Source organism: Rhinatrema bivittatum, chromosome 1 (genome assembly GCF_901001135.1).
Source record: "Rhinatrema bivittatum chromosome 1, aRhiBiv1.1, whole genome shotgun sequence".
NCBI classification, from domain to species: Eukaryota; Metazoa; Chordata; class Amphibia; order Gymnophiona; family Rhinatrematidae; genus Rhinatrema; species Rhinatrema bivittatum.
In genome coordinates, this window is record NC_042615.1 from 385,983,136 (window position 1) to 386,007,184 (window position 24,049).

General features: G+C 41.1%; 1 protein-coding gene across 3 annotated transcripts in view; it reads left to right on the forward strand.

Annotated features, from left to right (window-relative positions):
* The window catches only part of LOC115091242 (low-density lipoprotein receptor-related protein 2-like), a 271,760-nt gene that overhangs the window by 215,219 nt on the left and 32,492 nt on the right, over nt 1-24,049 (forward strand). For 2 of the 3 annotated variants that reach the window (XM_029601348.1, XM_029601367.1), the window contains 5 exons: nt 2,989-3,189; nt 14,403-14,943; nt 16,716-16,838; nt 19,178-19,285; nt 21,791-22,027. In XM_029601348.1, coding sequence (XP_029457208.1) covers nt 2,989-3,189; nt 14,403-14,943; nt 16,716-16,838; nt 19,178-19,285; nt 21,791-22,027 — 1,210 coding nt within the window. The remainder of the gene's footprint in view (nt 1-2,988; nt 3,190-14,402; nt 14,944-16,715; nt 16,839-19,177; nt 19,286-21,790; nt 22,028-24,049) is intronic. The other variant, XM_029601358.1, reaches the window with a different exon arrangement.

The window sequence follows — 24,049 nt, forward strand, 5'->3', positions numbered from 1 at the left end:
TTGGTTCTTTGTATCCTTTTAGTTTCCTTCCCTTAAATGAACTTCTCCACTCTTCTGTTTCTTTCAAAATAAGATGCCACTCCCAGTGATTTGGTTACTGAGTCCTGGTTACCAAGGGCCATCAGCCCCAGTGGAACAAAATCTTTGAACCCAAAAAGGGAAGAAAAAATCAAGCAGGAAGTGTGGAACAAAACTTCCTTTCCTCCAAATAATGACCTGATACAGAGGAAGTATATTTTGAAGCAACTCTGACTCCCTCCTCTGAAGGAGAGAGCATGCTTACAAGTCTTCCTTACCCCAATCCAGCCTTGAATATAGGGATGCCCCAATCCACTGTAACAAGCAGGACCAGCTCTCTCAGAATTCTCAAAATTGGATTGAGTCCAAAGCAAGCTTAGACAGAATAGACAAGTCAACAGTTGGTGCCTCCTAAATGAGAAAACTTCCCTCTTCCATAAATTACCAAAATATGTACGATAACCTAAGAAATTGCCATACTGGGTCAGTAGTGTGTGGGGTTTTTGGATACTTGCCAGGTACTTGTAGCCTGGATTGGCCACTGTTTTTAAAACAGGATGCTGGGCTTGATGGCAGTGGTGTAGCCAGAACTGATTTTATGGGTGGGCTGTAGGCATACAGGTCTGAGACCTACTAGTTTTATTGATAAATAATGCCATATACTGCACCCTAGAATGGCTTAAGTAATTTGCAACAGCCTTGTGTCATGTATGAAACTTTAAAATTTACTTCAATTATTTCAAGTATAGAAAATCAGATCCAATCATGTAATAAAACAAAAATTAATATATTCTTTCATGAGCAGTCTTTGCAGAAACCCAGAAATCTTCATAAATACAATAAAATGTAATTAATCATCAGAACAGGTGCAGCTCAGAGCTAGGGCAATTCACATTACAGCTAACATGAAGAAAAATTCAAATTCTGGTGTCATCTCAGCAAAAAATAACCATCCACTGCTATTTTGTGAAGTAACACAAACTCTTGCAAAGAAAGAGGCATCTAGAACCTTGCCATACAGTCACAGCACTGACTCTCAGGATTCAAGCAGCAACCTTATGAAAAAGCAGCAATGCAAATACTACACCAGGCCCTAGAACATTAATACATCACCTACGGGAATAACAGAACAAGCTGGACTACTACTACAGAGAAACTACATGCTGGAGGGGAGCAGAAGCTGTGCGCAGCACTTCTGCTCTCCTTCCCACCCCCCCCCCCCCCCCAAAACAGGAAGATTGGTTGGCCATATGGCTGCAGGACCGCTTCCCCATGTATGCCATGATGGCGTGTCAGGCCTGGGTTGTCCTCTTCGCTGTCGTGGGGATGGGATACTGCAACAGCCTTGCAGTTCCGGTGCCAATTGGGTGGGCAGCTGCCCACCTGTGGCTATGCCACTGCTTGATGGACTCTTGGTCTGACCCAGTATGGAAATTTGTTCTTAATTTCACAGTGCTTGCAATTTAACTACTCTGAATAATTTTGTATCTGCAAATTTGATTACCTCACCCATATTCCTTTCCATATTACTTATAAATATTTTTGAAAAGCACCAATCCAAGTACAGATCCCTGAGACACTCCACTTTTTTACCATTTTCCACTGAGAAAATTGACCATTTAATCCTACTGTCTCCTGTCTTTAACCAGTTTGTAATCCACAAAAGGACACTGCCTACTATCTCATGATCTTTTAGTTTTCTTAGCTTCTCATGAGGGACTTTTGTCAAACACCTTCTGAAAATCCAAATACACTACATCTACAGGTTCACCTTTATCCACATGTTTATTAACCCCCTTCAAACAAAAATGAAGCAAATTTGTAAGGCAAGACTTCCCTTGGGTAAATCCATGCTGACTGTTCCATTAAACTGTTTTTCTATATATTCTGATTTTGACCGTTACAATTGCTTCCATTATTTTTCTCAACACTGAAGTCAGGCTCATTGGTCTATAGTTTCCTGGATCGCCTCTGGAACCCTTTTTAAATATTGGTTACATTGGCCACCTTCCAGTCTTCAAGTACAATGGATGTTTTTTAATGATTAGGTACAAATTTTAACTAATAGATGTGAAACTTCATTTTGTAGTTCCTTCAGAACCCTGGGGTGCAAACAGTCCAGTCCAGGTGATTTGCTACTCTTCAGCTTGTTAATCTGGCCTCCATCTTCCAGGTTCAGTTCATCTGACTCATCACCCTTAAACCATCTCCAGACCCAGTATATCCCCCAACATCCTCAGGCAGAGCACCTGTTTGAACAAAATCCAGACTAAAATCCATGAAGATAGATGGTGCTTTGGGATAGCAGCTAAGTTGCACCATTTGCAGTTCCTACATGGGTGAGCAAAACCCAAACCTCTTACTAATTTCAACACAGAACCTCCCCAGTCAACTGGTATATACCTCTCAGTTAGGATATTTGCATATGGATCCTAAAATGTGACTGGAGGACCAAGGACCAGTTTGAATGGTATTGGAAGTGACCACAAAGTGCTAATAGAATAAGTAAATACTATATCATTGTACACCACTCTTACTGATTGGCAATGTGGCTTACGGATCTTTAACTATGGCAATGTTTCTCTAATGGAACTATTCTGAAATCATTCTGTTGGATAGCATGGGTGCCCACTGTCCTACAAAACAGTACAGGAATCACTTCTTATACTTTGTTAGTAGCATTAATTGCATAACTTTCCACCCTTTTAAAATTCTTTTCTCCCCCCACAAAATTAATGATCACTTTATTGGAAGGCAAATGGTATACTTGAGTCTAATCAATCATGTATTTCCCTACATTTCAGGAAGGTCTGTCTTCACTATCACCTTGTGAATCGAATGTGCTTATAACACCTCATGAACTGTATTGAGTGGAAAACCTTTTCCTGCTTAAATTGATGTAATAGCCTTGCTTGCTGCAAATACAAATTTTCCTGCAAAATGAGTGATAGATACTCTTTATTTCCTTAGGTTATGCATGAAGTGCTGCAACCTAAAGCATCTAATCCTTGTCCAAACCTTGGCTGCTCCCACTTGTGCCTGTTGGGGCCAGGACTGAAGGGAAGCTGTTGGTGCCCAATTGGACTCTTCCTTATGGAAGACAGAAGGAACTGCATCACTCTTAAGGATTCTGCTTTTATGTATTTGGTGTCCTCAACACTTATTACTCAGGTACTTCTACTTCATTACTCAACAGTAATCTAGAAAATAAGGCTTTGGCATAGGGTGGAGATCAAGGGTTCCTTGTGCATTTAGTTTCTTTAGCTGAAATAGTGCTCTTCTCCCCCCCAAGGAAAATATGGTATAATATCAGTTGGTCATGTGATCTCTTTTTGTCTGGAAGGCATGCTATAAAGTACTACAAACCAGTTGACCCAGTGCTAAAAGGCATTACATTCATTTTTTTCTGAAAATGGACAATTTTACATAATGGCTTTGCCTCAAAGTTGGGAGTTTAAAATACCCTTTCTTGATAGACATTGTATTGTGTTTCTTGATAAAGATTTATCATGCTGCTGACTGGCTGACAAGACCATATGAATGGAAGTAATGGCTTTATAATCACAGTAATGCTGCTTATTTACTCTTGTTTCAGAGTAAATGGGTTAATAGTAACTACTTTTGTGATTTTTGTTCGAAGTATTTTATATACATCGAACAAATTATAACTAGATCGATTTAAAATAGTGGATTGTGAGGAACTGCAAAAGGAGACTGGGTATCTAAATCTGTGCTTCTCAACTCAGTCCTTGGGGTGCACCTAATCATCAAACTTTCAGGATATCCACAATGAATATGCATAAGAGATTTCCATGCACTGATTCCATTTATGCAAATTTCTCATGCATATTCATTGTGGATATCCTGAAAACCTTGACTGGCTTGGTGGTTCCTGAAGACTGGGTTGAAAAGCTCTGATCTAAATGACAGATGCGAAGTAATGCATGTAGGGAAAAAATCCCAACCACAGATGTATGATGCTGGGTTCTGTAAGCCACAGGGACAGCAGTCTTTGGACAATATCTTGAAATAGAATGTTTAGAAATTATTTGGAAAGAAATAGAGAACACTGAGAAATACCTTTTTGTGTAGATTCACGGTGCGACATCTTGAATTGTGTGCAATTCTGGTTGCACCATCTCAAAATACATATAATAGAAAAGATACAGAGAAGGATGACGCATGAGAGCATGGAAAAGCTCAGAATAAACATATTAGGATGTTTTAACTTGGAGAAGATAATAGAGGGGATATGGGTAAGATGGAACAGGTACATTAGGGAATGGTTATTTACCCTTTCACACACTAGGAGTAGGATACTCCATGAAACCAGCAACTGGCATGTTACTGTTTTCAGCGGGAATTCGGAAAGCACCTTCAGACAGCTTTATGATCTAAAAGGCAAATTTATTTAATAGACAATACAGATAAGAGGAACAAGGAAAAGAGGAAGTCGTTGTTTCTCTGGAGACGCAGGTCTGTGTCAACTGGGCATTGGGCTTGCTTCTCAAAGTGCAGAGCCCTCGGGCTGGAGTTTTTAAACTTTTTGCATTGTCCAATAGAAATACATTGATACGCATCCTGGGTGTATTATCTTCTTTTAATATCCAATCATGAACGTTACTTTATTGTCCAATCAGGTATCGTCTCTGGGGTGTTGGCTTCTTCCGGTACTGAGCTTGCCAAAGCACATGGTTGCGAAATATGTTGCCAGCAAAGCCAGGAAATACACAGCTCAGGCTTAAGGCCTATATACATTACATTGTAGGAAATAGTGCATTTCACTGAATGCACAAGCAAGCTAAGGTATTTTTTGTCAGATGTAGTCAAGGGAATTAACATAATGAGGTTCAAAAGAGGGTTGTATGAGTTCTATTTGACTTTCTAAATATAGCCAGCTAACAAAGCAATACATTATGCCTGGGAGCAAAATAGGTAAACTATTTGGGAGTTGCTGGGTACTTGTGACCTGGACTAGTCACTGCTGAAGACAGGATGCTGGGCTCAATGGACCGTGGTCTGACCCAGCATGGAACTTATGTTGCATGTTCGTTCCTCTAAGTGGGTAAAGGCAGTAAGCTATACTGGAATGTGTTCAGATATTATGAGCAGAAACCTCTAACCCAGACTGTTTACAAGCTTTAATGTGCTACCTGTGTGCAGGGCTGGCGCAAGAGTATTTGGTGCCTTAAGTGAACCTCTGCATCCTCCCCAGAACAGTTATCCCTTCTTTGGCAGTATTAGAGCTGGCATAGCACACCTCAGGGTCTTATACTGTCAGGATTCAACCCACCCAAAAAAAAGTTGGCACTCTGGCAACAATCTAGTTTGCCTAATGGAAGTACCAGCCCTACCTGTGTAGAAGCCAAGGACAGACATAGGAATAGGCAACATAAGCATGTGCCAAATTTCTGAAGCATCCAAAAACTAGGACTCCCTCCTCTTTCCCCCCCCCCCCCCCCACACACACACACAGAGCTGCTCCCTTTCTTTGGGGTGAAAAACTCCGCCCCTGATGCTCTGTCAGAGCACCATAATAAATATGGCCCTGATTACAAAGGACTCTTGTTTATCATCTGGTATATAGGAAGTCACAGTACACTATAAATCTTACCTTGAGGTAATAGTATCTGGCAATGTGATAAGGCCAGTAGGGGTGTGCATTCGTTTGCAACGTATTGGCAATCCGCAACATATATGCCATATTAGTTGTATTCGTGGGGGTCATGAAACGTATGGCGAACCCCCACGAATACAACATATCACTAATGAATAACCCCCCCCAAGACTTGCCAAAAGTCCTTGGTGGTCCAGCGGGGGTCCTGGAGTGATCTGCACTTGGGCTACCGGTATTCAAAATGGCGCCAATAGCTTTTGCCCTTACTATGTTACAGGGGCTACCAGTTCCATTGGTCAGCCCCTGTCACATGGTAGGAGCACAAGATGGCACCAGCCGTCCATTGCTCCTACCATGTAACAGGGGCCGACCAATGGCACTGGTAGCCCCTGTGACATAGTAAGGGCAAAGGCTCTGTGCCATTTTGAATACCGGCAGCAGACAGCCCGAGTGCAGGAGATCGCTCCAGGACCCCCGCTGGACCACCAAGGACTTTTGGAAAGTCTGGGGGGGGGGGGGGGGTGGCTCAGGAGCATGGGGGGGTTGTAGTTAAATTTAAAGGGTTGGGATGGGGGGTTTTTTGGGAAATGAATACATATGTAACTAATGAACAGATTGGGGTCCCCCGAGAATGGATGAAGCTGATTTGGGTCTGGATGAATCCGTCCCTGCTGTACATCCCTAAAGGCCAGCCAGAAGAATGTTGGGCTGCATAGAGGAATAACCAGCAAGAAAAAGGTGGTGGTGATGCCCTTTTTATAGGTCCTTAGTGAGGCCTCCCCTGAAGTACTGTTCAGATCTGGAGCCCGCATCTCAGAGGATAGAGAAGGGCGATCAAAATGGTGTGGGATCTGTATTGGAAGACTTATGAGGAGAAGCTAAAGGATCTAAATGTATATTTATTTATTTAGGGATTTTTATATACCGCAGTACGTAAAAAGATACATCATCGCAGTTTACAATAAACAATAATTAGCAACAGGCTTTACAGATAACAGGAAGAATATAACAGATATTCTGGAAGAGAGGAGGTGCAGGGGAGATATGATTCAGACCTTCGGGTACCTGAAAGTTTTCAATGCATGAACTTTGAACCTTTTCCATCAAAGGAAACAGAACTAGGGTCATGAAATGAAACTCCAGAGGGTCCAACTCCGAGCCAAAAATCAGGAAACTTCTTCAGAGAGGGTGGTGGATGCTTGGAATGCACTTGGAGTTGGTGGTAAAAACAGTCAAGCTCAAAGGGGCATGGGATAAACACGGTGTATCCCTAAAGGCTAGAGGACAAATTAAGAGGATGCATGGGAGTAACCTGCACAGAACAGCAGTTACTACCCTAAATAGCCTTGATGCTTTTGATGCAACTGCAACATTGCTTCCTGTTTTGGGGGGGGAGGGTAATCTGATAGACAACCAACATATGGGCCTTGACATTTATGGTCTTGGGTACCAACACAAACATAAGGGGAAAAGCACAGGATGGCTTCTACAGCCAAGTTGCAAAGCAAAGAATATCCAGCAGGTTTGTCTGAATTATCAAAAAGGCTCCTCACTCAGTAAAAATGTTGCTAGCAGTTTGATAGTTGCTTGGTTTTGATTGCAAATATTAGTACCCTTATAAAGCTTGGGGGTAACTGCAGTTACCCAGTGTTTCTCAAGACTGGTATGCTGCATGGAGCAGCAGATATTACTATAAGCTTGCAGGGCATGCTGGATGGGCCATCTGGTCCTTTTCTGCTGTCATTACTGTTAGTATGCTTGGCCTTAAGATCTTGTGGGTTTCCCTAGACTGTTAATTTCCTCCTTTGAAGCATAGTGCAAAGAACAACCGCCAACTGCAGGTCAAACAGGCTTGGGATGCTGGCTTGCTTCAGAATATGTTTGGGGAAACATATCCAGTATCCTCAGCCACAATATCCTGCAGAGCCATTGGTTTTGTTCACTTTCTATGCCACCTACACAAAGCCCTAGGTGGCTTACTATAACATACATAATATGATCATACCTAAAATTTACAAAGATCAAACAAAACTAGAAAAACCTCTGATTATAAATACCTGCATTATTAAATAGAACAGTCATAGCCTCAGGCAAAAGTCAATCTAAACAAGGTTTAACAGGCTAGTAAATGTTTTTTTATAGATTGCCAATCTTATTTTTTTCCCCTCTGAGGCCAAAATTTCAGAACATCAATGCTGCCACCCAAAGCACACTTGCACACAAAGGTAAGTCTATTAGCACCTTATCTGAAAGACCCATTCAGCATGGGCAGCTTAATGCAATCTGCTGCCTGAGACGAGGGATGAGCTGACACACTCACTCCGCCCCACTCCTCCCTTCAGCTGCCGCCAGCCTGGCCTCTGGTGGCATTGGCGTTCCTCCTCCATGCTGCTGGCCTGGCCTCCAGTGGCAGTAGCCCGCGGCAACAACCCTCTGTTCTACCACCGGCCTGGGTTGGCAGCTGCAGCAGGGGCAGGGAGGGTGAGGCGGCTGCCACAGTAGTGTTCTGAGGGTAATTGTTTGCTGCCTGAAGTGGCTTTCTCACCCTGCCTCGTTACAGAACCACCACCCCTGCCATTCAGGGTATAGAGAACAAGCCCTGAAGTTAGAATTCTGTCTTGGCAGAGAAGATAGACAAATCACATCAGGGCTGGCTCTGGACAGCACATTTCCTGAGGCTCGCCGGGCACGGAGGTAAAGTTTTTTTTTGTGTTTTTTATTTAATCCTCATTTTACCTTTTTATTGGCTGCAAATTTAAACTGTTCACTGTTCTACTGTTAGCTCTGTCCTGAGACTGTCATGCTCCAGTATTTCTTCAGTAATTGGTCTGTGGGTTCACCTCTAGGGACTGTAGGCTCTGTGTCCCTAGAAATCACCAAGGGGGAGGGGGGACTTGCCCAGAGGTGAGCAGAACCTAGTTGGCAGGTGGGAAGCTGCCAGTGTAGAGGCATGTGCCCTGGGCAGGGCCCTTTGAGTGAGTGGGGGGAGGGGAAGCATAGAGGGATTAATGACAAGGAATGTTCAAATTTGAGTTTAAGCCACTGGTTAATTTGCCATGGTCAGTTCCCCTTCATTTTAAAGGGGAGGTGGGGTGGGGAACTTTTAGCTGTATTTCTGTGGATTAACAAGCCAGTCACACTGCTTTAGTGAAACATCATAGGCAGTTGGAGTTTAAGGACAGAATATTTAAGTTCATGGAAAAAGTTCTACCAATGTGCTGTATCCTTATTGCATACCTATAGCCTAAATACAAATGGCAATACTAACTTCTAAAGTGTCACTTTTAGTATAAAGTGCCTCTTGTAATGCTGATGTTGCCTTAAGGGACTGGCATCCTTGAAGGCTGCATGAAGATTTGCAGACTGAGCCGGAAAACTTAAGAGCTGTTGGGTAGGGCTATAACACACAGCCAGGACTTCCCTTCACCTCTGTTCTTTTACAATAGCTCTCCAGAATAAAGACAACACTCGGATGGAAATCAATAGGCTCCAGCTTTATTAAACAGCTAACCAGCCCAAACCTTTATAACAAACACTTATCTGCAGCCAGCCAGCAAGATAACCCACCCTTAGGCCAACCACTCTACTCTGTTAGGCATCAGCCAGCATGGAGCCAAGCCCAAAGCAACCATTCACCAGACAGGTATTGCCCCAGCCAGCAAACTGGCACAGGAAAAAGAACCTATCCTGCACCACCCCAAAGATGCTGAAGATTCCCGCAGCAGCATATATTAAAAAGCTTCTTGGATAGTAGTAGTAAGTAAATCCCTACTGACAAGACTGAGCCCCATCTGGCCAAAAAAGGCCAGCATGAACATCCCAGGACCACATGCTTAATGTGTACTCCTCCCATGACATGCAACCAGGATCAAATCTGTTGATTGGCTTTGGCTCTACAACACCCCCAAATGCGCTGCTCCATCGCCGCAGGCCTTGGAATAATGTCTGACCAACAGACCAAAGATTCTGGCATCCAAATCATCACATAGAGAGGTCATTCCTCACCATGCTAATAAATAGGCAACCAGACAATTTTCCCCAATCATTGCCCCCCCCCCCCCATGAACCACCACAACATTCAGATGGGACTTGCAACTCATCGAATGGCACACAAGCGGTAGCAGTTCAGTCTAACACATCCCCTGCCGTCCCAACCAGTAGATGATCACATCATGTGCTGCCAAGTCCAGATGAGGACCGTAAGGCTGCTGTCAAGCGTGCTTGTGTGCCCATACAACAAAGGAGTACCCAATGATCTACACCTGTTGACCATAGGGCCTGATATCGAAAGGAAAAAAGAAAACAGTACTGCTCACAAGCAAACCGATGTGATGTCCCCCTACTAATGTCGGTATATAAACATTTTCAAATAAACCCCCAGCCCCAGGTCTAATATGTCCAGAATGCATCAGACTTCCATCTCCCAATCCACTGAATCGCTTCCTTGTCCAGACCCAACCCTGTGGTGGACATGGCTGCCCAAATTCAAAATGAGTCCCAAAATTGGCTGCCTCCAAACTGCTCCTGGACAGCACTGCCCTGAACACCATTTCAAATTGATTCCTGGTCAATGGCCGCAAGTTCCCATGCACCAAAAAATGACAACCCCCCATCAGGACACAAGATTGTACTTGCCTGGTTGCCAATGTAAAGTCCCACAACCGCCCTCAGCATCAACTCAATCCCCTTCCCTCCCCCACAATAGCAGCCATATCCCACAATGCCAACAATATTGCAAGTGTGAGTCTGCTGTCCTGCGCCACCACAGTTCCCCCAGCCCATTCCATCAACAGTTTCCATAACAGGAAACTACCCATCAAGTAACCCCAGCCATGGGACCTCATAAAAAATGAGAACCCAGCCAACTGCCAAGTAATGGCAGCCTTGGAGCTTCCAAGTCTGCATGCTTCCTCGGTGAACTACAGGAGCAAATAATTGGGTACCAGCCTCTCATAAAGAGAAAATCCACTATCTTTGATGTGCCACTTAGCCCCCCTCCACCTGGACTGGTTAATGAAGTTCGCAACAGCTGCCAGGCTTCCAGGAACTGAACCTCCAAAGGAAACTTGGAATGGTAGCTCCACGGAGATTCACCAAAGGGGCAAGCAACCAGAAAAGCACCCACTTGAAACGAAAGAATCTGTAATATTAAACACACCAGGACATGTCATGCCCAAGCAGTGACATTTAACATCATACAGCACAATACAAATTCCCGCATCAACTCATACTAAGCAGCATTTCGCAGCACACCTATTAATCACTCTAACAACTTCCATTATCGCACCAAAACACACATGCAAAGTGACTAAAATAGGGAACAACTCCAGGAAAGCTATATTCCACGTGACCCTGAACTGCACCCACTCTGGTCACAAGGATGCACACCAAAATCCCTGAAAGTAAACTCCGAATCCCTTGTCCTGTCAGGATTTGGAGCTGTTCTGCAATGTCTGGGGGCATCTGTTCCTTTTGCCAAAGGTGGAACCATTGAAGTCGGCCAAAAAGTCTGCAAGACCCCCAAATCCTCCTTTATGACTTGGATATTCGAATATAGTGATTAGGCTTATGCACCTTAGCCATTGCCACAGACAACCTCTGCAGGAAAACCCTCCCCATAGGAATAACCCTACATGCAAAGTTTAAATGACCCACCAGTGTCTGCAGTTGCTGCAAGGTCAACTTCTTGCAAACCCTAGCCTCATCAACCATCTCCCTTAACTTATCAACTTTCTCCTGGACACCATGCACACAGTCCAATGCTAAGAGTTAAAATATCCATTTATTTATTTTTTATTTTTATATACCGACATTCTTATATAATACACAAATCATGTCTGTTTACATTAAAACAGAAGATGCAGGCAAAATGTTTCCTTTGTCTAATACATTGAACATTTATAACAAGGAAATTTTTAACAAGGGATAAAAACTAAGAAAAACATGGAGAAAGATAAAACAAGGAGAAACATAGAAGTTTAAAAATGAAAAGGAGCACAATGGGTTGCACAAAGGGGAGTGCCCCTTTGTCACGCCACCTGGTGGAATGGCGCCGTTTACCGGCTTGACGCTAGGCGGGATGACATCAGAGGGGGGGGGGGGGGGCGGGTCTCTTGCTCACTGTTTTCCTCTCAGCGTTCTCTTTTCAGATTTCAAAGCGGATCCATGTGCAAATGATTAAAGTTAGGAGCACAAATACTTGTATAGATCTGCACTTATCCAGACTGAGTTCTCTGGGTAAGTGGCAGCTTTGCTGGATAAGTCTCAGAGCTACTTATCCAGTAGTAGGTGTTATAGCATTACTTATCCATCTACATAGAAAAACATGCTGCATATCTTAGGAGTATGTCGGTTAATTTGTTTACTTAAAATAGTATGCTCACATTTGTGTGCACACAAAATAAGTGTGCGCCCCTATACATGTCACTGTCTAGGGTGTGCATGCTGTTATCCTCCTGGTTTATTTTGTCTTTTTGGTTTAAAGCATCACCTTCTTAAGGCAAATGGTACAGACTCCAACATTTTAGTAGAGTGAGACAGAGCGAGTGACTGAGACTAGCCAAAGTATCCTCTCCCTAGATAGGTATTTGTATCCCTATGGTAGGCCCACCTAGTAACTAGAGGAGTGGGTTAGGGACCACTTTGACATTCAATGTGAGACGTATGAACAGAACAGTGGTCTCTTGTGAAGATCTGAGGACTGACAGAGGAAACTCACTCCAAGATGAGATTTGGGCAATGTTCTCTCAACCTAGCTTGATGGACTCTCTACCTGCCTGAGGGCAGGAGATTGCTCTGGGACCCCCAGGGACTTTTGGCCAGCTTGGGGGGTGGGGGGCCTCCTGACCCCCCCAAGACTTGCTAAAAGTCCCTGGGGTCCAGCAGAGGTCCAGAAGCGATCTTGCCATCGGCTGCCAGTAATCAAAATGGTGCCAATAGCCTTTGCCCATACTATGTCACAGGGGCTACCGGTGCCATTGGTCAGCCCCTGTCACATGGTAGGAGTACAAGATGGCACCAATGGCCATGTGACAGGGGCTGACCAATGGCACCAGTAACCCCTATAACATAGTATGGGCAAAGGCTATCGGCGCCATTTTCAGCGAGGCAGACCAGAGGGACAAATCACTCGTGGGACCCCGCTGGACCACCATGGATGTTAGTAAGTTTGGAAGGATCGGGATGGTGTGTGTGTGTGTGTGGGGGGGGGGGGGGGGTGTTGTATTATACTAAATTTTAATGCTTGGGGTGGATTTTTATTTTAAAAAAGTGCCCCCCGTACAAACCCAAAAAACACATTTTTCTTGTAGTTTGGGGAGAATTTGTTTTGGGTGGCAGGGCCCCCAAACCACGACGAACTAGGCAATTTTGTTGAAATAAACAATTTCGTCATAAACTAATACACATCTAATACTGGGGTGTTTTGCCCACTAAAGCCCTTGGTCTGTAGAAAGAAATAGAGAAACCATTTGTGCTCTGTGATTAAAAATATCAAAGGCAGAGAATGCATATAAAACCAAACTCCAGAACAGCCAGAGTTCTATACAGAGTATAGTGAAGTTTGAATAAAGCAACCCTGGTCATTGTCCAGGAAAACTAAACCACACTTAGAAGCTATTCACATGTTCTGAATAGGCTTACTTCATAAAGTCTATTTCACAAGAAAATCAAATTTCCACTCAGCAGGTAGATCCTAAAAGTTCAAGCAGGGAAAGTAAAAAAAAACAAAAAAAACAAAAAAAAAAAAACCCTTTCAAGAAAATACTTCAGTTCATTTTCTTGTACTGAATATGACAATTGGGAAGTGTGCTTCAATTGACTGAAATCTTCCATGCCACTGACTTGCTGCTATATTTATTTATTTTTGGTTTTTATATACCGGGGTTCCTGTATAATATACATATCACCCCGGTTTACAAGGAAACCGGGGTGATATTCATGTGCCTTGGGGAGGGAGGAGGGGTATGTTTGTGCCATTTTGCTTATGTCATGCCCAGACTTTACATATTGAGGTTTTCCTGCCACTATGGAGAATAGCTTTGCACCTCTCATGTTGCTTTGTCTTGATGGCACTCTGTGCTGCTTTGTCCCTCTTATTGGCCTTGGGTGTTTTCCTTGCCATCTCTTCTGCTTTGCTCTCCTCTTCTTAGTGCCTTAAGTTGCTGATGCCACTTTGTATGCCAGTTTGCCTCTTTCTGTTATCAAGGGTTCATACCATTGTTGCTATTTTGGAGCCTTGGTGTATTTTCCCACCTAGCTTTCTTCTGCTTCTATGATGCCTTAGAGCCTTAAGCTATTCATGCCAGGTTTGGTGCCACTTTGCTGCCGTTTAGGTACTTCGGAATTCTTTCCTCCTGATTTCTTCCCACAAGTTCCATAAGAATTGAGAACTCCAATTCTGGAGACCAAAATAAGCTACAATGCTTTGCCCATTAATCACAAACAGAAAGGGGTTCTCATGAAATGAATGGATGAAACAAAACACTTTTTTTTTTTTTTTTCCTTCTGCACATCTCTAAAAGGTATCTGTCTACCGATGCCAGTTTTCTCCAGGTCTAATGAAACTATAGGAACTACACTATATTCAGTAGGGCTGAAAATAGGTCATTCTCTAAAATTAAAAAATGAGCTGATGACCTTTTTGTAATGCAACATCTACTTGGTGTTTTGTGCATATGAGTGGGGAATACATATAGGATTCTTAAAAAGCACGTAATCTGTATTCCAGTGGTTCATATCCTGATATAAATTCTCCATCTTATTTTAGGTATACTTGAAAAAACTACCTTCAGCAGTTCAGAAGACTCTACCAGAACACAATAACCTGCCTCTTGCTGATTTGAGTGGGCTTGCATCTATAGACTACATAGTGCAAGAGAGTTCTCTCTATTTTTCAGTTGTTGATGGTGGCTACATAGGATTATTAAAGATTAAAGATTCTGATGTTTCCTGGAGAAGAATCTTGACTGTGGAGGACAGTGTGATATCTTTGGCAGTAGACTGGATGAGTGGAAACATCTACTGGATCACAAACAGGAAGCCATACATTCAAGTTGCATCTTCAAATGGTCTTTACAGTATTGTGCTGATCAGCGAGGGTCTCTATTATCCATCCTCACTCGTGCTTCATCCTCCTACTAGAGTTATGTGCTATGCTGATTTGGGTACAGAAGACCAAAAGAATGAGCCAAAAATAGAGTGCTCTTCCATGGATGGAAGTGAAAGAAAGGTGCTATGGAAGAAAGTCAATGTGCCAGTTGGATTAGTGTTTGCGGATTCTGGCACTCGGCTTTACTGGGCTGACCAGAGTAAGTAGCAACATAGCCATTGTGTAATTCTAACTTCCCCTAATACCAAATCTATACTAATACAGGTTCAGTAAAAATGGTAGATCCTTCAGTAACAGATTGTATTTCTGAGGTCATACCTTTATGCTTCATTTTAGCGACCTATTCAGTAATGATTCTCTAACAGTGGCTAGCTGAAACAATCAGTATCAAAATGGCAATACTAATATTGATCCACTGTGTACAGTTAATCAGAAATGTAATTCAATGAGTTTTGGTCAGTTTTTAACTAGAACCTTTAGTAAAAGTAATGTAGGAAAGAAAATATCTGAAGTTGTAGTTTCCTATTGGTATTCTAAATAGATTTAAATACATTTAATATCTCAAACCATTGGTTTTATGTTGTAATAAATCTGTTCATAACTTTGTCTTTAAACTGAAGCTTTAGATTATTTAGTTGCCAGTTGAGCATTCATGTCAGATTCTGTAGTTCATACATCCAAAATTTTCTTTTTATAGAAGTATTCAATGTTTACTTTTAAATCAGGCAACATAAACATTAGATGCACAACAGGGTAGGGGGAGCTTGAAGGAAACTTTGCAATCTAGTTTAAAGCCTTTTTTTTAAAATGGAAGCTGTACATGATAAACACTTATTTCAAAGTTGTGCTAACACCAAAGTAAGGGCCATCCATTCTGAACAAAAGAATTTGAAATTGAAATTAAAATGTACTTCCTCATTTAGGAGGACATAAGCAGGATAGTGTTGGTTTAATTTGTATTTTGTTTTTCTGTATTGCAAACTACCACTATGTACATAACTGCATAATATGTATTTTGATAGTTCCTTAATTACCATCCTACAGAGTTTCTCAGATACAGGATGACAGGACACAATCTGGCTGTTCAGCATTAGAATATTTAAAGATCATAGGTCTAGAAGATTGGAGATCATTTATAACTAGGACATGTCTCTAGCATTTCCCAATCTTTTTAGAGCAAAGATGCAGCAATTCTAGTGTGGCTTGAATACAAAGATCCATAAATACTTAATTCTTCTTCCCCAATCAAATTTGCTCAGGACCACCTTTGGTAATCTTAAAGGAGTTGGTAGAGGTTCATCAGTTGCATTCTATCCAAATGTCACTCATACCAGTTGAATATCTGGAGAGACAGAGGGGAGGGAAACCACATGATCTTGACAATTTGGGTAGGTTAGGGTAGAAGAAACTGACTAAATCGCAGTACGTAATATACAATACAATTTTATGGCTAGACTTTTTTTAATTTTTTTGAAGTGTTATGATTGCTGCAATTTTATGTATTAGTGTGATGTGTTGATTGTACCTTGCCCTGATGTCTTGGGACAAAGGGTGAGTATTTAAGGTTTAGGATATAAATATAAATCATAAGATTTAAACATAAATCATAAGATTTAAACATGACTTTCTTCTAAGTTATAATAATGACCAAGCAATTCCACATACAGTTATCTGATAAAACTGCATTCTGGTTGAATATAAAGTTCTTCCCAAGTTTTCTGTTGCCAATTCAAAATCTGAGCATTGATCTACAGTTCTAAGTTTAGCCTGTGTTTTTCGTTTACTCCATGCCCATAAAAAAAAAATCCCAAAAAAACTTTAGCTTCAAAGCTAAATATGAATCAATAGCTTTCAAAGCTTGGGAGAGGCAAGAATTGGGTATAAGTATAAACTTTATTGCAGTTGTATGTTGTGCACTAAGGTTGACTTTTTTTTTTGTTCCAAACACAATGTTTTGACCCATGCTTATAGTTCGCGGTGTTATTGAGACTGTTCAGCTGGATGGAGCAAAGTATAAAATGGTTCGAGAAGGACTACGTGGCCTTGGTCTCTTCACAATTGGAGGGGGCATGATGTTCTGGACAACTGTCGATGGTATGTTTTGCACAGCATGCTGTTAGGGACTATAACTAGGCTGTATATTCAGGGCATATCTAAAACACTGCATACGGTTAAGTGCATTTATTCTCTCTCTATGTAAATTCTGATTGCCTTGATTCACACAGCTGAAATATTCAAATATCCATTGAAATCTAGTTACATTTTCTTCCCCTATAGTACATTTCAGGTACCTTGTCAGCTCTTGGGAAATCTAATTGGGAGGACAGACAGCATGGATTGTCTGACATTCTTTAGCCTTTTCTCTAAACTTGGGTAAAATTTTACTGTCAGTTCTTACGATCCCCATTTTCCTCTTTGCATCTAGCATGGTGGGGATTCAAATTTTTGCAGAACTTCCCTATGATTCATGCACAGCTCTTTGGCTTATAAAATTACCTGCATTTTACTAGTATCTGCTATGGTTTCACCTATTAGAAAAGGAATGATGAATAAAATGGAAAATGTCATAATGCCTCTGTATCGCTCCATGGTGAGACCGCACCTTGAATATTGTGTACAATTCTGGTCGCCGCATCTCAAAAAAGATAATTGCGATGGAGAAGGTACAGAGAAGGGCTACCAAAATAAGGGGAATGGAACAACTCCCCTATGAGGAAAGACTAAAGAGGTTAGGACTTTTCAGCTTGGAGAAGAGACGACTGAGGGGGGGGATATGATAGAGGTGTTTAAAATCATGAGAGGTCTAGAACGGGTAGATGTGATTCGGTTATTACTCTTCGGATAGTAGACTAGGGGGCACTCCATGAAGTTAGCATGGGGCACATTTAAAACTAATCGGAGAAAGTTCTTTTTTACTCAACGCACAATTAAACTCTGGAATTTGTTGCCAGAGAATGTGGTTAGTGCAGTTAGTATAGCTGTGTTTAAAAAAGGATTGGATAAGTTCTTGGAGGAGAAGTCCATTACCTGCTATTAAGTTCACTTTGCTAATGGCAGTGGCTATTCTCTATGGTTACATGGAATAGACTTAGTTTTTGGGTACTTGCCAGGTTCTTATGGCCTGGATTGGCCACTGTTGGAAACAGGATGCTGGGCATGATGGACCCTTGGTCTGACCCAGTATGGCATTTTCTTATGTTCTTATGTTAGTGTGAATAATTTCTGAACTCTCATGCCAGCTATACAGACTAAGGCAGTTGATGGAAGCTGGCACTATTTGTAAAATATTGGTACTTTACAGTTGTGTTGGACCAAATATTTTTTTAATTCACTATCACTGCTCCACTATATATAATTTTCAACTTATGTTGGAAATGTGCTATCACTTAAGAATAAAAACAGATTTATCATGCTTGATCTGACCTAATTACTGCTAACTTCTATTTGATGCTTGTTCATTCCTAATGTCCATTGTGCCCAGCATCCTCTGGTCAACTCTACTCTCCTTCCTGCACAAATCATAAGTTGCTTATTTAAAATAATTCTTAGCAATGCAGCAATTCTTGTGTGGCTTGAATTTTTTCTTTCTGCATGAAAGCAAAATGAGATTGAGTAGCGATGAACTCTTCTGGATAAAGGAGCAGCTGACTTGGAATCGCATATGTGTAATTTAGAGCTTTAAAACTGTAGGTAGTTTAACTCATGCCAGCCTTGGATATAAGGTGCTTGCCTTCAGAATCACATTCTGAAAATATTTTAGCAATTTCACCACTCCACAGTTTAGCCAATATCTGTTCCATGTAAATTGTGATGAAGATAGACATCTAGGGTTTTCCACTTGCAGGAAAGACTTCCAGCCACAGTAATATGATGCAACTTCTGGAAACTAAATTTTTCAGAATCTAACTTTAAACAAGAATGTTGTCTACATAACTAGACACAACTACTCTCCCATCATTTTTACTAATACCTTACCCACCCTTCGAAAAGAGTAATAGTTAAGTGCATCTTCATACACTGGCTTCGTAATAGTCTGCCTCACACTTACCATATTGCCTGGACTGCTTTACAACCTCTGCTCCCATGTAGGGTTGGATGTATATGGTATGCAGGAACTTTGAATTGCAACTCCCTTGAGGACATTCCACATGCCTGATTTATATAAAGCCATACTTCAGATATCTAATAGGTTAGACTCTAGATCAGTTTACCATTTTAGTAAGGTTGTCTTGTCTATTGGGTATCCTATCTAGCAAAGGTTCTTACATAATTTGCATACAGCTATATTGTCAAAGGATGAAGGCAACAGCTGATCAAATGAGACAAGGCAGTTTAACTCATTGAAGTACAAAAAGGAGGTTTTAACATTGAGTTCTTTGGTTATAAATCACCATGGACTAGCCATAATGTACTTGGTCTGTTTTTTCCTTCAGTAGGAACAAGAGTGCATTACAGTAAACTACAGATTGAAGAGGATTGGTGGTTTCAAGTAGACCAGAACATTGTGGACTTAAAAATTTACAGCAAGCTTACCCAACAAGGTACTGTTTGCATGGAATTATAAACATCACTGCCTTCTGTTCTGGCTATATATGATTGTAGTTAAGGAAACAGCTGTACTGTGGAGGTTGGTTCTTATCCAAATTTGATTCTGAGATTAAACTACTTGATGGTGAAAAGCAATTATGCAAGCAACATTAACAAAATTTCACCCTTCAATTGCTTCAAAGTGAGTTACAATCAGGTACTAAAGATATTTCCCTGTCCCCAGATAGCTCATAATCACTTTTTTATATTGTACTTGGTATAAAAGTCCATGGGAACAACATTGTTTTATTTCTGCTGAATTTTGCTTGTCTTGGCAATCTGCACCATGGATATAGTGTTGCAGGAATTATGCTGAAGTGAGACTAAATGTAAGCCATTAACATCCTTGGCAAACAGTGGTTTTATGTCAATATGGTCTTGAAAAATAGTTTTGTTACAACTACATTTTCCTTCATAATGCACATAGTGACGGTCTGAGCTGTCACCTTACAAAGTACTGGTACAGAAAGGTATTTTCTGGTTCTCTCCAGCATTAACTGTCTAATGCTCCTCAGACTTCATTAAGGGCTTTACTGGCAAGATGATAGCATGAAGCATGGTAAATGAGAAGCTTCCATTTTCTTTAGAAGTTCCATGCCCTGTCCACATCTTACACAGTAACTCTTGAATCTGCCGTGTCGAGCCACTTATCACATGATTTCAATGCCCTACCAGTTACTGTCTCCATTTTATATTACAAACTTATCAAATCCTGGCTGTGTAAGGGACCAATGGATCTCCTTACAAAGTTCCAGGTTTCTGCTAGTGGAGGGCATATTGAAAATGGCAGAGCTGAGTGGGCTGTACCATTTGCTCAGACATTCCCCACCACCACACCCAAAGGAGTAGCTTCAATAGTTTAGTCTATGGGGTTTATCTATTGGTTACAGTGAAGGTTCTAGGGAACTGAAGGAGAACTGGAGTAGGAATACATGTTCTCTCTCCCTGCCTGCAGTGGCTTGCAGGTAGTATTGGTGTTCTATGGTGGTGTACTTGGCAATCTGTTCCTGTTTTGTTACATTTAAAGTAGCGTATAAAGGAATAAATCTAACTTTGATAAGGGGCTCTTTTCACTTGAGTTTCTCAGTTACAGTACAAGCAATGTACAAGGAATATTCAATCTCTTCAGAAGAGGAGGACATTTTAATCTACTAACCTAGCTGGTACAAATGGTGTTGCCCAAACACTAAAACTAAGAATGGAAGGAGTACCAAAAAGCATAACACTTTCAAGAAGTTTTAAGGAATGAGATGCTTCAAGTGGATAGAAGGCCACTATACAATCAAAAGTACATCAGTCTATCACTTCACTAAGATCCTAAAACAATGGGTAGAAATATTCCATTGCATTTATGAATGCTACAAGATTGCTTTATCTAATTATAATGGCTTGAGATGCAATGGTAAACCTTTTATTTGGGATGCCCAAGACCTGTGTGGGGATGAGTGGGAATGTCACAACTGTCCCGTGGGCTCTGAAATGGCTTCTTCCCTGTCAACCCTAAAGATGCGCTGGGATGGCTCTCATACCAGTAGTACCCAGCATACCCCTTACCTAATAAGGAAATAGGGAAGCTTACAATAGTATTTCTAATCCTAAGATATGTGAGATCTTACTTTTTATTGGCTACATTACTGAATGTATTCATTTCAGGAATTTCATAAATGCCCAGTCTTAGAGCTGGAGCATAGTCAGCTATAGTAATTCAATTTGTGAATTCTTTCATGGGTATATACCCTTATCCCAATTCAGAGACTGAAGGGCATGAGACTTATTTAAGGGGTTTTATAGGTTGTTGAAATGGACCCTCTAAAGTATTAGGCTGGTGTTCAATGACTTGCATTTGAAGTAGAATAATTACAGGTATTACAATGCAGATTTCTTGCCAGTAGACATCTATTTCTCTCGATGCCTCAGTAAAGATGCTAGCCTTATATTGAGAGTAATACATTGAGCCTTCAAGGCCAAGAGGGAACTTTTTTTTGTTTAGAGCAGAAGTCTCCATCTGTGCCCACCTCGCATGGATCTAGGAGTATGCTACTATCTGGCCACCATGCCAAAACTCTTGGACTGCTTCTCTAATCCCATAAAAGTGCATATACTGCACCTCAGCTGAGGGTAGGAGACATCTGAGCGTTGGCATTTATGTCCTTCTGGAAAGACAGAAGTAGGGTTTGTTGGATATCTAAGCATCTTCCCAATTCTTTGGGCATCCTTCCTCTTGGTTGCTAACAAATCTGTGGAAAGTCTCTATCTTGGAACACTTTAACTGGCCTGAAGAGCCTGCCAGCAAAGATGGACAGGATCATACAATTTCCCATTAATGGATTTAGTTCAGGCTAAGGGCATTACTTTTGTCCTACTGGTGCTAGCTAGTTGGGGTTTTCATATTCACTTATACTGCTTATCTAGAGGAAGATTTTGTAGCATGCTACCACTTCATTTGTGTTCTCTGGCAGGCATCAGTGACTGTTCAAGAGCTAATGGGGGATGTAGCCAGATCTGTTTGCCAAACCGTGAAGGAAGGATTTGCAAATGCTCTGCAGGCTATCATCTCATAGATGACACTGAATGTCATAAAAATGTCAAGTGCCCTCCACGCTTCCAGCCCTGCAAAGATGGTAGAAAATGCATTCCCCAGGAGCAAGTTTGTGATGGCCAGGCTGACTGCTTGGATGGATCTGACGAAAGAGTGTGTAAGTAGTAAAATTCCTTTCCTTCTATTGATGTGTTGATTTACAACAAAACTCTCATGCTTAGTTTTCCCCCTTATACCTCACTAGGAAATATTACAAATCTAAATTTCTCAGCTGTTTTGTAGTAAATAATTTGACAAGCAGCACCCTTTATTACCCTGCTGACCTGTCAAATTTGAATCTGTACTGAAATAATCTAGGAACATCTTCAAGATGTCACCCAGCTAAAATGAATACAATATAGATTTTCTATTTATTTTCTAATGTAAATGAGCACTGAAATGGCTACAAGGGAATTGCAGGCCTATATTTTTCCACTTTAATATATTGTATAAGTAATTTAGATCCAGCCTTTCCTAAATTAAGTCATAAAGCAGGTTACAAAAGGAACACTGACAAAACAGATGTTTGTAACAAATTTTTAATCTATATTAGAACTGCCAATGGCTGCAACTGCATTATTGGGTCCGATTAATTCACAGATGATAGTACTAGCAGACCTGATGAGTAACTCATTAAAATGTGTGGACTAGATGAATTGAATTTTAAAAGTAGTAATTCACAATTATCAAGTTTATTTCCTCAGTGATTCAAGGAAAAATGTTTATAGGAAACAGTATTGCAATCTGCATAGAACTATAGGATTACACAGAATCAGTGGTATACCCTAAACTTTATAGCCTTGCATTCTACCTTTCCCACACAAGTAGTCAGACACCCCTGTCATATTACTCCAACTGTTAATGTGAACCGATGTGATGTAATCCAATGAATGTCGATATAAAAGCAAATAAAAAAAAAAATTTTTTAATTGTTTAACAGATTTTACATGAAACATTCCAATCAGTCTTGAAGTAAAACTCTCATGTATATTTACATGCACTATTGTGGTGCCAACTAGAAAACCTTACAAAAAAAATTGGAACCCATGACATTAGGCCTATTGAGCATGTTGGGTGTGAGCTAGGCCTTAAATACATGAGTAAACTGACTGCAAGATGGTATGGGAGGTTTACTAAAACAGCACTGTCAGCAGTCACCTATGGAAAGGCAATACTGTAAACCATATATTGTTTTAGGGCCTGGTATACTATCTTCAATTAGGAAAACAGAACAAGTCAAATTGTCATATAGATCCTCAACCAAACTATCAGAATACTTCACCTTTTGTCATGCATGCAGCACACAGACCCTCACGAAATAGAGTAGAGAGACCACAAAATATAAATAGAATCTTGCAGAGACAAATTGAACTAGAAATTGCAACAAGCCAAGTTAGACTTTCCATTGTTGCACTGCATACAACCATTCCTCACAAAATCAAATATCAATAGCAAAACATACTAATTTCAAAACATCTGAATAGAACCATATTCAATAACACCCAATTTAAGACTAAAACAACTTTCCATACCTGGGAAGTTTGGATTTCTAGATAACCTGAAATTGTCATGGATTAGGAGGGGTGCATACACTCTTAACTTTACAAGTAATAGCAGCCTGCTTCTTCAGCCCCCACAGTAAATGGACCTACTTTGTTTGGTCTGCAGGCACAGACTTTGCCCCTGCCCAATGCTGTTCTGTCTACTGTTCCTTCCAGCAGTGGGAATGGCACCTTTCCTGCCCATCCAACACAACTTTCTCCGCTGGGCCCTCGCAGGCAAGGAGGAGAGGCCAATCACTGTGCTGCCTCAAAACTGGTGTGTTAAGCAGCCACTTCATACTCTAATCTCTGGGAATACAACATAGAAATTTGTGTACAAAATCATTTTGTTCAGCTTTTTTCCTTAGGAATGGATTTGAAATGTTTTATCTGGCTAACTTAAGGACAGCCAGCTAAACCTTAAATTTCCCCCCTGCTGATTGGCTAGATTTAGCATCCCAAATTCACTAGGCAGTACTGAATCTGTTTCCAGGACAGGCTCATGATGATGGTTTAGGTAACCAGTCAGTGGCAGCCCTAAATCTAGCCATCTGCAAACTAAGAATGCACTTCAGATAACAGGTGGAGCTGGCTCAGAT